This window comes from Zootoca vivipara, chromosome 2, assembly GCF_963506605.1.
Source record: "Zootoca vivipara chromosome 2, rZooViv1.1, whole genome shotgun sequence".
NCBI classification, from domain to species: Eukaryota; Metazoa; Chordata; class Lepidosauria; order Squamata; family Lacertidae; genus Zootoca; species Zootoca vivipara.
In genome coordinates, this window is record NC_083277.1 from 104,815,729 (window position 1) to 104,830,651 (window position 14,923).

The window sequence follows — 14,923 nt, forward strand, 5'->3', positions numbered from 1 at the left end:
GGCTGGCAGGGACCTGGTGGCTCCTAGAAAATAAAACAGAGCCGATCCGACGAGCACGAAGTTTGCGCCCCCTGGATAAGGCTGATCAGCTCTGAATCACCTTTGCCATTAGAGAAGCCAGTCAGCCAGCCAGCCGACAGGCGGTCCAAGCACCTCCCGCCCCCTGATCGGTCCGAGGCAACCGCGCCAGCAAGCGAACTCGCCCCACTCTGATCCGGGCTCAGGGGGGAAGAGTCAGAGGGAGGCGCTGCTGCCGGGAATTTTGCGCTCGGGCCCTTTAAGAAAAAGAACGAGGCGGCCGGGACGGGTGATGACGCTACCACGCGCCCCGCCCCCTCCCTTCCCACCCACGCACTTGACCCGGACGCAGAAGGCGGGGAAAGAGATGTCACACATAGGCGGGCGGAAGTGGAGGCTCGCGGAGAGAGGGGGCAGGAGGCGGGAGAGGTAGCGCCCCCTCTCGTTGCCAGGGTAACAGGATCAGGTAAGCTTCCCCCCCCCGTCCTCCCCGCTCTCTTTCGTGTCTCCTGTCCCCCTTCGTTTGGGGGGGGGCACGCTTTGAGTCCTTTCTCGCCACCCCAAGCATGGAGCGGCTCCCGCTTTTCTCTGCCCCCACCCTAGTCCTAGAAGTGGGTGGTAGGGATCTAGCTTCCTGTTAACCATTACTGTATTGGGGGTTGGGGTGGGGTGAGAGATCGTGGGACACGCGTCCAGGGCGTGGGAGGGGGGGGCGGGCGGGTTGGTGCTGCGGTTTTTAGAAGGAGCGCCTGGATTTTTTAATCTCCGGCTATTGCTATTATTTTTTTGCAGGCGGAAGGATCGACGATGGCTGTAACTTAACCGTCCGTCGAGGCCAGAGTAACCCTGGAAGCCCAACGCCATGGAGGTCGCTGGGTGTGAGACTGGAGATCTGTTTGAACGCAAGCCAGGTTGCCCTGATTTGGGCAGGACTGTTCCGGGGACTGGCAGCCCTTGTATGGCGAACGAGAGCAGCTCCGTCTCCTCAGGCGGTGCTGATGCAGGAAGCGACCTGCTAGCCGCCGGCCAGGTCTCCCAAGGGTGCTGCAGTTGCGAAGGTTGCCTCCGCAAAGAGGGGCTGGTTTTGGAAGCGGCAGAGGCTTGTGAGCACGCTGCTGGAGAAGCTGGAATTTTGGGCGAGGAGGAGGGTGCTAGAGGAACTGAAACCACTTGGAAGAAAAGGAGCGATCAAGATAACGGCAACTTGCACTTCGCTGGCTACAACACTGCAGGCAATACTCCTTGTAATTGTCAAGGAGATACCCCTGATCTCTCCGAAACTTATTCAGAGAAGGGGAATGGCTTGTGTGGTTTCACTTGCCAGCACTGGCTTTCGGCCTCCAAGGAGAAAGGCCCGTCCAAGTTACCACAAGGCCAGGAGGAAAACGTTGAAGATGATGTGGCATCCAAGGCCATGGAGGAGGCCCCAGACTGTACTCGGGCTCCCGGTGGAAGGAAGGTTGCCCGGCAGCAAAAGCACCATTCTGCAGCCAAGGGCGAAGGGCGTTTTGCACTATCTGGGGGAAAGCACAGGCAGGCCAGGAAGAGGAGTGATGGTGGGCGACACCATGACGTCCACGTTCAGCTGCTCAAACATCTGGAGGGGTTAGCCTCCTTCTGCGTCTCCTGCTTCAAACTCTTTATCAGCCTGATTGTGCAGGTCACCCACAGGTGTGGCGAGGGTGTGGAAACTGGTGGGAAGCTCCTGTACTCTTGCTGCTCCTTAAGCGCTCATGATCTGGATACCATCCGAACCAGCATGCGGACTTGGATCCAGCATGCAAGGCTGGGCTGCAGGAAAGTGACGTGGTGGCTGGGCTCGTGGCTTAGTGTGGCTTACCGCCTGCTTAAGATGCTATGTGCTATACTCTTTCTGGTGCTCATGCTTCTCCTGGGTAGCCTGAGACTCTGCTGGCGGGCCTCTAAATCAGCCCTGTTCAGTGTCTTGGGTAGATTGGCCCACACCAGTCATGGAGCCTGGATTGTCTCAGCCGTTGACCTGCCCCAAGTTTGGGCCCTCTTTAAAGAAAGCAGGACTTGCAAGTGGGCAGCCGGCCTGCTGCTTAAGTGGCAAACCCTCCTTTGGGTGCCCAAAGGATTAAGGACCAGCCAGCCAGGGGACAGTGCTTATAATGGGTCTCCTGGAGGAGGATCTGAGCCATACCAGCCTGGTGAAGAGGTGGCACGCTTGCTGGCTATGGCACATACCCCCGAAGAGGAGCTTAACCCTTTCCAGGTCTTGCGCTTGGAGGCAACTGCATCGGACGCTGAGCTGAAGAGAGCCTATCGGCACTTGGCAGTACTGGTGAGCACATTCCTTTTGAGCTGGAGGAAGACAATTGGGTGTCTTGAGAACGGTGCCATCATATTTCTCTGCTGCCTTGGGCTGGCATGTGCTTGCAATTCACGAATACCGCTGTGTTCACTACGTGGATTTGCAAAGCTACTGCTGGTTTTCTTTAAGGTGCAGCGGTGCAGGCGGGGACCCCCCTCTGCATCTGGTTGGCACAGTTAGCAGTTTAATGTGTGTTTGTGTGGAGGGGGAGGTTCAGATGATGATTATCCAGCCAGTTTGTTCAACGGTGTCTCTCACTTGTAGGTTTAGCAGTCCTTTTGCTTCCTCTTGCCTCATCTACCATGCCCTGCTGCACACTCTAGTCTAGGGCCTTCAAGATTACTGTGCTACTTGGAGGGACAAAGTTTTGCTAATCCTTTCTTTTATCAGGCTGGCATGATCACTGTCAGCAGCTTGCTTGTCCAGGCCGTTGTGATGAGTAATCACTCTGCTAGTTTTTCCTGCTTCAGGTATCAAGCAGCAGTATGCTGGGAAGCCAGGTTGAACCTGTCTTGACTTAATGCCTCCAGGTGGTATACTTTCCCGCCTAGTTCCTAGGGCTGGAAAATTACCAGCCTGAAGCCTTAAGGATGCAAATCTGCTCCCTTTTGCTCATCCCAAAATGAGTTAAAAGGGCAACTGAACTGCAGTACAGTGGAACCCCTACTTACGAATGACTCTACTTACAAAAAAATCGTCTTACGAATGAAAAAAATTGGGGCGCGCTTACGAATTTCTCCGACATCCGAATGGCCTCGATGCCCTGTGCTTGCCACGGCCGCTGGATCAGGCCTTCGCTGGCCTCGGTGCCCCGCGCTCGCCGCCGTATCGGGCCCTCACCGGCCTCATTGCCCCGCGCTCGCTCGGCCACCCGCCCGCCTGGCTCCTACCTGTAGCGCGCTCGCCTGCCTGCCTGCCGATGGCTTCTCTTTCTGACTCCCAGCTGCTAAACAACAAGATTCCGCCCCCCCCCCTAAATTTGCCAGATAGAGCGAAGAAACCTAGCCAAGCTAGACTCATAATGTGGCCTCTGCCTTTTGCTCCTCCGTGGCCCCGCTCGCTGCAGAAGGTCGGCCTCGTGGTGGCGGCGGCCACGAGGGCATGATCTAGCGGCGGCAAGCACGGGGTAACGAGGCCGGCGAGGGCCCGATCCGGAGGTGGCAGCAAGCGTGGGGCAACAACGTTGGCGAGGGCCTGATCTGGCGGTGGCGGCGAGCGTGGGGCAACGAGGCCGGCGAGGGCCTGATCCGGTGGTGAGTGCGGGGCAACGAGGCCGGCGAGGGCCCGATCCAGTGGCTGCAGTGAGCCCGGGGCAGCGAGGGAGGTAAGGCTCCGGAACGAATTAATCCGTTCCCAATGAATTCCTATGGGAAACATCGTTTCGATTTACGAATGTTTCTACATACGAATGTGCATTTGGAACGGATTAAATTCGTAAGTAGGGGTTCCACTGTAGCGCATTGTTGATGTGGGCAGACATGGAGTGGACTCAGACTTCAGGCCCTGTCGTCACTGGGAACTGCTAATCTGTCTCTGACCACAGGAGCTGGCCTCATTTGTGATAAGGATTGGTTTTAATCAAAAGCAGTTGTATCTCATTCATTCCTTGTTATGATTGGGCATGGCTACCTTGGAGGAAGCATGTCTCTCCAGTCTGAGCTTTTGAACAGAAAACATGCCTGTATTAATCGGAAGTCCTCGATCAAGTTTCTGCCAATCTTATTCTGTCGATCTGTAATCCTATTAGGATTACTGAGTTAATGAATATTATATGCACAACATTGGAAAGAACAAACAATCCCATCGATAGAGGGATGACAAAAGAAATTGACAGAGTATATAGAATTGGCCAGCTTGGCCATAAAAATTAGACACCAGGAAGAAACATAGCTGAGGGAGGAATGGAAATTATTTATAGATTATCTAAAGAGGTACCACAACCAAATAAATCTGCATGTAGGAATTGACATATAAGCAGATGTCAAGGAAATAAACAACTACCTGACTTTCAGAAGACATCTGAAGGCAGCCCCGTTTAGGAAAGTTTATGTTTGATGCTTTATTGTGTTCTTAATATCCTGTTGGAAGCTGCCCAGAGTGGCTGGGGAAACCCAGCCAGATGGGCGGGGTATAAATAAATTATTATTGTTGTTGTTATTATTTTATAATATTATTATTATGGAGAAGTAATTACAAAGTAGGTTACCAAACAGAACAATAATTGGTGGTAATTTCCTGGCTAAGGATATGCAGCATAAAAAGGAAAAACAGGAATCCACAGTGGGGTGGGAAATCTAAAGGGAATAGATGGATAAAAATATGTAGAATATGCAGTATGTACTGAAACCTTGGGATAATACAAATTAAAAATATATAAAAAGGATTACTGTGTTCATGTATGTGATGTGCTTTTCCCATGTGCTGAAAAAACTACCGTAAATGCTATTGATGCCACAATATAGGTATTTTCTGACTTTCTGTTGGTTTTTGGGATGGGGTGGGGTGTTGCACAGGTTCACCCAGACAAGAATAAGCATCCGCGAGCGGAAGAGGCCTTCAAGGTACTACGGGCAGCCTGGGATATTGTCAGCAATCCAGAGAGGAGGAAGGAATATGAAATGTGAGTGGACTGAAATCCATTTGGCCACAATGTTTTGGAATCAGGAGTCCACATTACCTATGGACTGGGAGGGTGTTGCTCTCAAAGTAAGGCCATATTTAATGGGCAGGAAGATGCGTTGCAAATGAAGCCCTGATCATTGGCCTCATCTTGTGGCCAAGAGTTATTTAAATGTTCCAGATGTATGCAAAATGCTGCCCTGTAAAGAAAATGGAACGGTGGGGTATGATTCTCTTAAATGTTTAACTCTCCTAAGGTAAAGGTAAAGGTAAAGGGACCCCTGACCATTAGGTCCAGTCGTGACCGACTCTGGGGTTGCGCGCTCATCTCGCATTATTGGCCGAGGGAGCCGGCGTATAGCTTCCAGGTCATGTGGCCAGCATGACAAAGCCGCTTCTGGCAAACCAGAGCAGCACATGGAAACGCCGTTTACCTTCCCGCTGTAGCGGTTCCTATTTATCTACTTGCATTTTGACATGCTTTCGAACTGCTAGGTTGGCAGGAGCTGGGACCAAGCAACGGGAGCTCACCCTGTCACAGGGATTTGAACCGCCGACCTTCTGATCAGCAAGCCCTAGGCTCAGCGGTTTAACCACAGCGCCACCTGGGTCCTACAAATAGCCAATTAAGCCCTCCTGAGTGCCCATCATGGGGTTGTTTAGGACAGTGTTTTTCAACCTTTTTTGGGCAAAGGCACACTTGTTCCATGAAAAAAATCACGAGGCACACCACCATTTAAAAAGTTAAAAAAATTAACTCTGTGCCTATATTGACTATATATAAAGTAATTCTCTTTATATATAGGCCATTTGTTAATGCCCTTTGTTGACTTTAAGCCTGGGTGGCTCTTTTTAAAAAAAATTTCCTTGCCACACAGTACAAACATTATCAGGCGTTAAGCTTTCCTTGCCCTGACTGCCTCCTGTTCATCTGGGACTGCGTGGGAGCTAAATTTAAACTTGATTGATAGCTTTTAACCTAGGGGGGAAGGTCAGGATGATATTTTCCTGTAAAAATATCCATTGGAACCCGTGCGACCCCCGGGAGCAACGGGCCTGCCCCTCCTCAGTCCAGGCCAGGCGCCTCACCTTCTGCAGGACGCGCACGTGCTCCTCGCCGAAGAGGCCGCTCACGCCTTGGTAGACGCCGCTGGCTGCCCTCCGGAGGCTGTTCTGCTTGTCGGCCTCGCGCCGACCAAGCCCCGGGCGCCGCCAGCAAAAGGAGTGAGAGCGGCGAGAAAAGGAGCAGCAGCAGCACCCGCCGGCCGCCTCTCGCGTCCGAGGCGGTGGTGGTGGCTGTTGAGAGCTGCACTCGCGTCGTGACCCGGCCGGCTTCCTTTCCGGCGGGTCAGCGCCCCCTAATGGCGGCACACTGTGGCACACCAGGCAGCATCTCGCGGTACACTAGTGTGCCGCGGAACAGCGGTTGAAAAACGCTGGTTTAGGAGTAAGTGCATCTCTAACCCACTAATAATATGCACAGGAGCACAAGTATTCACAGTTGGATACAGATGCTCAGGATAAATGGTTTTGAAAATGAGCTTGTACCTCTAACTGCTGCTTGTGTTGACCTCTGCTTCTGCCCTCCCTTAGAGGTAAAGGGCAATACTGTGGTGGAACCTTGTCTTTTATCTTATTGAAAGAAGTGTATCATCACTAGACACCCCCATCCTCTGTGGATTGTAGTAATGTAACCAAATTAGTAGAAAGACGAAATTGAACTCCTCTCCACCTGGCAATTGTGCCACTAGATAAGAGTTCTGGAGATCAGGGTGCAGAGTGTGCTCTTGGCCTAAAGGCCTTTTGAGAAGACCCAGAGGAGTTTGAGGTACTGACTGAGGCCAAGCAGCTGCTGCACTACTAGGTTTGGAACTCTAAAAACCAGGCTTCAACATGCTGGCTTGAAAGAGCCACTGTTTTGTGAGACTGGCTTCTTAGTAGGCTTAGATTTAGATTTGCAACATAGCTCCAGCGGGAAGGGTGTGGAAGGTCTAGATTTCGTTTAGTTGACCCAAATGGAAGGTGTAATCAGCAAAAAAAAAAAGTTACTTGCAGTTAATTGGGCAATAGATATTTTAAAAGTAACAACAACAGCAACAATAAGGTTTCATAAAAAATGAGGGTGGTGGACACTCTTAGAAGAGGCACTTTCCACCTCTAAGAAAGGGGATTCTGATTCTAAAATGTTGCATGCTGTGATATACAGGTGCATCATCAAAGCATGAAGTGTGCTTTTTCTTTTTTACAACAGTTTTCGCTGTATGCGGACGTAATCAATTGTTTAGCAGGCTAATCGTTCAAATTTGAGTAGATTAATCGGGTAAGGGTTTTAAAAAACTGGGTGACATCCTTGTTAAGATCTGAAGTTATCTGCTACCTAGCAAGGAACAGTCTCAGGCAGGCATCCCCAAACTTCAGCCCTCCAGATGTTTTCGACTACAATTCCCATCTTCCCCGACCACTGGTCCTGCTAGCTAGGGATCATGGGAGTTGTAGGACAAAACATCTGGAGGGCCGCAGTTTGGGGATGCCTGGTCTCAGGTCTACTTACATCAGGCTTCCTCAACCTCGGCCCTCCAGATGTTTTGAAACTACAATTCCCACAGGAGTTGCAGTCCAAAAACCTCTGGAGGGCCGAGGTTGAGGAAGCCTGACTTACGTTATTGTCAATTCTTGAGCAATTGTCCTTGCATCTTGGTCTGGCACAGAGTCCTCCAGAGTCTAGTATGTTCTGTTGGAGGATGCTGAGTGGCATGGCTTCATCAAGTTGAAACTGGCTCCTCAGACACTCTCTCAGGAATAGCAGCACGATTTAAATAAAACTCCTAGCCATGCCTGTCACCTCATGAGAAACTGGATACAGTGAAGGATATACACATATTTGGAGTTAGGTGGAGTTGTGTCAAATGCAAGGCTGAAATAACAATCAGGTGTTTGCTGTGTCATCTAACTGAAGCCCATGCTACACTGCCAGGGAGTATCTGGGAATACACTGGGGAACATTTTCTTCACTGAGCACACTATAGTGAACTCCTTTCAAGTTCCCTGTATCTCCCACAATGCTTTGACATGTTATGAAAGTGTTCCTGCTTCTTTAAAATACTGGAAGATTTCCCAATATGAGAAGCAGAATGTATCTGCATCAGTTATATTTAGGAGTACCTAATTTGGAAGTCACCAAATGCAGAGACAGTGTGGCATATCAGTTAGACAAGTGGCTGGGAGAGGGGGGCTAATACTGCTTCAGCATATAGCACTTATTTCTTACTGCCTGGTCCTGGTTGTCATCACCTAGAAGAAAGTTATGTTGCTTTAAAGTGCTTAGTATCGCAGCCTTGACCCAGGTGGCGCTGTGGTTAAACCGCTGAGCCTAGGGCTTGCTGATCGGAAGGTCAGCGGTTCGAATCCCTGTGACGGGGTGAGCTCCTGTTGCTTGGTCCCAGCTCCTGCCAACCTAGCAGTTCGAAAGCACGTCAAAATGCAAGTAGATAAATAGGAACCGCTACAGCGGGAAGGTAAACGGCGTTTCCATGTGCTGCTCTGGTTTGCCAGAAGCGGCTTTGTCATGCTGGCCACATGACCTGGAAGCTATACGCCGGCTCCCTCGGCCAATAATGCGAGATGAGCGCGCAACCCCAGAGTCGGTCACGACTGGACCTAATGGTCAGGGGTCCCTTTACCTTTACCTTTTTATCGCAGCCTTAGTCTGGCATTGTCCAGGTTTCTTTCTTGTACTGCTGCTACCGCCATTGGCTTCTGACTTCCCTTGTTGCTCTTTCCAAGCAAGCGCATGGCAGAGACAGAGCTGACCAAGTCGATGAACGAGTTCCTTTCTAAGCTTCAGGATGACCTAAAAGAAGCCATGAATACGATGATGTGTAACAAGTGCCAGGGGAAGCACAGGTAAGTGGCCAGCTGCTGCTATTCCCTTAATGGTCCCACCGTTATTTCAAGGCTGGGTGCAATAATAGCGAGAGCATGTCTGCTATCCAGAGTGTGCAGTATCCCAATTCTTTGCTGGGCATTGCTGCAGCAAAGCCATATGGCAGAGAGACTGTATGCTATCTTTATGGTTCTAAGCATCCATGGAAAAGCTTGGGAATAATGTGGGAGTAGCTGGAGAAGTTAAGGCATAAGAAAGCTGGGAAGGTTTCCAGCAGCTTTGAGAGGTGATGCTCTCATTCATGGCTTAGGTACCATTCCCTCTTCTCAGGGCTACTGATCCTTCTAACCACTTTTGGATGCAGAATCTGTCTCTCTGAAACGAAGAAACCTTGGATGGGGAGGAGAGCGTTAAAGGTTCCAATCTCTAGGAAATCAGGCACGCACACCTGTTCTCCCTGGTCTCTGATAAACTCTTTGCTGCTGCAGGCGGTTTGAGATGGATCGTGACCCACTGAATGCTCGCTACTGTGCAGAATGTAGCAAGCTTCATGCGGCCGAGGAGGGAGACTTCTGGGCCGAATCCAGTATGCTAGGGCTGAAGATCACGTATTTTGCCATGATGGATGGAAAGGTTTACGACATCACAGGTAACGGCACCACACCTCTGGACAAGTGGGAATGGAAGTGGAAGGAAGGTGGTCAAATGGGGTTTTAGAACTATACTCCCCTTTCCTCCCATTGGATACTTGCCATTCGTGGAACAGATGCTAAGGTCTTTATAGGCACTTTCTATTCTGTTCAGCGTGGGTGATCTGCTGTGTAGATTTTGAACCTCAAGCTAAATCTGGGCAGCTCTACATTTGGACAGCGCGCATGCTTATTGCAAGGAAACGCATCTCTCATTCAAAACACAGTAACAACTTTGACCCCCAAAAGGCTGCCATGAGAAGGATTTTTAAATAGTTGGACGGGGTGCCCTGTGAATGATAAATCACGCTGCTGCAGAGGTTGCGGTTACTCTCTAAAGGCAGGAGCTTGGATTCTAATAGCATGCCTGCTTTCTCTGAGAGGCAAATACCTCTCACCATCTCATAGTTTACTTCTTTCCTTTTTAATGTGCAGAATGGGCTGGCTGTCAGCGAGTAGGAATCTCCCCAGACACACACCGTGTTCCATATCACATATCTTTTGGATCAAGGGGCTCAGGAGGACGGCAGAGGTCAGTGATGAATGATGTTGTTTATTCATTCCCCTTAAAAAATGTTCTTTCCCCTAGTCTGCACACGGATGAGTCCTTCCTTAACTTTTAAAGTGGTGCCAGGCTCTGTGAACCCCATCCAGAGACCTGTGTACATCCTGGCTATATTCTGTGAGTGAGGATTCCCATTTTCAGTAGAATGTGGGGAGTGGATCTGCTCCATACATACAAGAGGGCACAAGTGGTCCAGCTCCTACATGGGGGAGTGCTGGGCATAATCAGAGCTCTTCTGCATGGAGATGATTTGGGTTCTGATGTCCTATACACAACATGGCTTTCCAGTGATGGTTGTGTTAGAACAGCCTGTATGCACAGGTAGGGAACATCTTAAGTTCTAAGTATTTAGCTAGCAGGTGTTCAGTTTTCTTTCTGTCTGCAGCTCTGAGTCCACGACTCTTTCCCTGCCCCCCCCCGCCCCCCAGTTCATTGGAAATTTGGAATACATTTTTCATTGCAGTTGCCATCTTCTATGGGTTAGTCACAGTCATAAAGTTTTTCCAGATAACTTGCCTCTTAACTCCTGTGCATGAGCAGTGCTAGTTCTGGCCTTGCTCCCTTTTCAATAGGTTGATAACACCTTATTACACCAACCTGAGTGTAGAGCATTTAATACCCAGAGACCAGATTCTTGACCCTAGAGTCCTCATAACCTGTGCTGAAACTGGTCCCGTTGAATCCATATAGAAATTGGGCATCTTTTGCATGTGGTGAAGAGGGTTCTGACACAGTTGCGAGCTCCGAAGCGTACCTTCCACCTCCTGCTTTTACTGTTAAACCTGAGGATCTTGGTCTGTGTCAGCCATTGCTGGATCTGATGGTATCATTTCTTCCTCCCTCTCCCTCTGCTCTCCCCTTCAAAAGAGCTGCTTCTTCAGATGGCAGCCCTGCTTCAGCTGCAGAACTGCAGGATTTCTTCAACCGCATCTTCCAAGGGAACCACGGACAAATGCCGAACGGGAACTTTTTCAGCACGCCCCAACCGCCGTCCCCGGGGAGTGTGCCAACCCCTCCTGCCCCTCCACCAAAGGTGGACAGTACCTCCCAGAAAGGAGATTCGAAGCAGAAACGGCGGAAGAAAGTGCGGCGCCCTTTTCAGCGCTGAGGATTGCACGAGAGTTGGGAGCGAAATCTCCCAGGCCTGCTTGGATGCCAGGCTTTCTTCATCAGGTAGCAAAAGGGCTGTTTCAAAAGGGGGGAAGTGTGTTCTGGCTAGTGTCAAAAATCCAGATGATTCAGGCTCCTCTGGACTAATCCATAACCCAGTAGCTTCCAGCTGGGAAAAAGACACTCGTCTTTCCACTGCAATTGTCGACACTGATCCCGTGATACCAAAGAGCTCCAACAGATGGCTTCCTGGGAGTGTCATCATGAAGATGTGGCATGAACAGGTGTTGGGATGGAGCAGCCTGCCTAGAGCCATGGGATCTCCTTTAAGGTGACTTTCTCAATGAGATGCTTCTGTAATTGTTCAGCATTTCCCCCCTTCAGCAGGAGTATGACTACCACCAATAATGTTAGCTGATTCTTCACTTTTGTCCGCAAGGACGTCTGAACTGTAACTTCTGCTTTACTCCAATTGTCACACTGTCAGACACCTCCTAAGTCACCTGAGACTTGGAGAAAAGGTGAGCCTTAGGGGGTGCCTAGTTGCCCAGGGAAGACCTGGCTTGGCTGATGGTAATGTTAAGGCAACATGTAGAAAAGAAGCATATATCTTATTGCTGTGCAAGATTGGCAACTAAATTCTTACCCCCATGCTGGGTGTCCTACAAACTATACAAAAAGAGGGTCAAGGGAATCGCCCCCCCCTCCTCTTCCGGTAATATCCTTGCTAGAAAATATGAATTCAGTGCTTACCATGCAAAAGATTTATCTAGGCCCCAAAGTTAGGAGAAGATGAAGATATACTTTAGTTGTTCCAGGAGCTGCCCAAATATGATGCAGATACTCAGGATTATACCAAATGGTCCTTTTGCTTCTACGTTGAGTCAAAAAAATGTTCCACAGTTCAGTTGCAAGACTACTGAAAGGTTTTCTGCACCACCCCATAAAGCAAATGGTCACATCTGGCTTTGGATGCAAAGTTACTCCTGGAGAGAACCAGGTTCCTGTCTTTCTAAAGTGCTTGGTTTGCTCTTACCTGATCCTGGGAAATACATGCTGTTTGCCTCTGCTGTCCAAGGACTGTGATCAAATCAGTTAAGAAACTGGTGGATTAAACCCCCAAGATTTAGCATGGACAGTTGGCTCTTAACTGTCCAACCTTGTTTTATTGAAGGTTACTTTTTTAAAAAAGTTCAGATTTGTATGTACATACATATATTTAATACCATGTGTATTCCCCTTTCTATAAATATAAATGCCTTGGAGAGTCTTGGCCTTGGAGAGTCATTATTACCTTTTCCTTTCACAATGCAGCTACACCAGGGGTCAGCAACCTTTTTCAGCCGTGGGCTGGTCCACTGTCCCTCAGACCATGTGGTGGGCTGGACTATATTTTGAAGAAGAAAAAATGAACGAATTCCTATGCCCCACAAATAACCCAGAGATGCATTTTAAATACTGTAAAGGCACACATTCTACTCATGTAAAAACACCAGGCAGGCCCCACAAATAACCCGGAGATGCATTTTAAATAAAAGGACACATTTTACTCATGTAAAAACATGCTGATTCCCGGACTGTCCGTGGGCCGGATTGACAAGGTGATTGGGCTGCATCCGGCCCACGGGCCTGAGGTTGCCTACCCCTGAGCTACACATTTTAGGAATTTCTTGCTTTGCTTTCCCCCCTCATCATTTAAAGGAGAGGATTAATGTTATCCCTGGATTTGTCTTATGGTGGAAACTAATGACATTAACTGACAGACGAAGCTGTGCATATAGTTGTACTTATAAGCTCTAGAAGATCAAGTTTATTAAAAATTTAGGAGGCATATACACTGTTAACACACTGCCATTGGACTAATTGCAGTATGTGTCTAAGGACTTATGTGTAAATCCAGGAATTGTTAGAAAGTTTGTGAAGGGCGGTATATAAATTTAATAAAGAATAATAACTTCAGTACAGTTCTGTAGGCCTAATTAATGAGAGCGAGAGTTATATCCCACTCTTCCATTAAATAATGATCAAGTAGTGGTATTTTGCTACCTTATGTCCTTGCAGGGAGGAGACAGCAAATCCACAACTTCTTTCCTAATGGTATTATAGAGAAGCAGTTATACCGTGATTCATTCCTATTCCTTAGGGCTTGTGGGTTGAGCTCCAAGCAGCTGAGGGAGAAGTGCAAGCAAGTCCCCGAATCACTGCATCACGCTGATAGAATGGGCAGATAATTTTTCTCCCCGTGACAAGAGCTTTTTAGCAGCCTGTTGGCTCACCAGCAAAGGAGAGAAAGTGCTAGCGCTAGCATTGTGCTTTAACATTAAACCCAATATCTTCACCACAACCTGCTATTGCTGTATCTCGTTACCTTTGCCACTGATCTGCAAGTCTCTCTTGTCTACATGTCTCTGCCAACTGACCTGCAGCCCTTGCTCATTTCATCCTCATTTCTGTTGGACTGGACTCGCGGCATTCAAACGAAGATGCCCGGGGTGCATTCTTGCAAGGCCCAAGGGAGAAGAAAAAACAGGACGATCTTTAATGCAAGCTGTTTGTTCATGCTAAAGTACCAGGTCACATTCTGCAACTTCTTGGAGAAGGCTTGGCCCGTGAAGTTCTCTGCCCTAGGGGTCAGGGTGGCTCCCCTTGTCTTCCTGCTATTCCTTTCCTTGGTCTAAAGCAGGCATCCCCAAACTTCGGCCCTCCATATGTTTTGGACTACAATTCCCATCTTCCCTGACCTCTGGTCCTGTTAGCTAGGGATCATGGGAGTTGTAGGCCGAAACATCTGGAGGGCCGTAGTTTGGGGATGCCTGGTCTAAAGGGACTCAATTGCTATCCTAGGCCTCCAAAACAGGACTTGCTGTGTGTTTGTCAGGGTCTCACCTGAGCTATTATTTCTCTGCCTGATCCTTTTCCCTTTTGGGTTATCTTTTCATATTGGCTTGGGTTTTTTTTTGTACAAGCCATACATTATCTTAAACTAGAAGCAACCCAGTCCAGTGCAGACTAAGGGTGCAGTTCTATGGTACTTACCTGGAAGTGAGTTTAATTGGAGTCAGTGAACTAAACTTCTGGGCAGAGATGCATAGCTTTACATTGTAAGTCTGTAAAAAAAAAAAGGCAGTTTCTGGGTGCTGATTGCATCAGCTTAGTGGCTGGCTTTTGATGTTGCTTTCTCTTGGTTGAGTCCAACCTGTTTTGGATTTTTAAAAGAGAAAATCGAACTGAATTTCTGCATTTCAGGGCTTCTTGTTTTGTCGGTTGGTTGCTCTGCGAACAGGTGGTTGCAGCCACTGACATTCTCCAGAAGGTGGTGCTCTAAAACCTATGATAGGAAAGCGAAACTACACAAGGGTATCCCAAAGCTGTCCCCTGAATCACACAGTAAGGTCCTGCAAGAGACTCTTTAATTTGTATAAATGTTTCAGTTAATATCCTGCCTCATCGCGGACCCCCTTTTATGAAGCCCCCAACAAAATTTACCAAGACACACGTGGAAGCTAAGCAGGACTGCAGCAGACCGAAGGCATCAACATGGCAGCATCGAAGGAGAATTTCCTGCGTTGAAAAGTACCTTTTGGAGTGTGTAATGCACTGAACTGGCTCTGCAGCAAGTGCATGTGCTATTAGACTTCAGAAACATTTTGCAGTGCGCACATCTGTGGATCTGCTTGTTTCTATTTAGGTCTGCCATCATGGGT

General features: G+C 48.8%; 1 protein-coding gene across 1 annotated transcript; it reads left to right on the forward strand.

Moving 5' to 3' along the window:
• Positions 1 to 382: 382 nt before the first annotated feature.
• Positions 383 to 12,484, forward strand: DNAJC14 (DnaJ heat shock protein family (Hsp40) member C14). The gene is made up of 7 exons (XM_035103921.2): positions 383 to 484; positions 811 to 2,323; positions 4,867 to 4,973; positions 8,756 to 8,875; positions 9,344 to 9,504; positions 9,980 to 10,076; positions 10,977 to 12,484. The coding sequence occupies exons 2-7, from the start codon at positions 881 to 883 to the stop codon at positions 11,215 to 11,217; spliced, it is 2,169 nt and encodes a 722-aa protein (XP_034959812.2). The 5' UTR covers positions 383 to 484; positions 811 to 880; the 3' UTR covers positions 11,218 to 12,484.
• Positions 12,485 to 14,923: the final 2,439 nt, after the last annotated feature.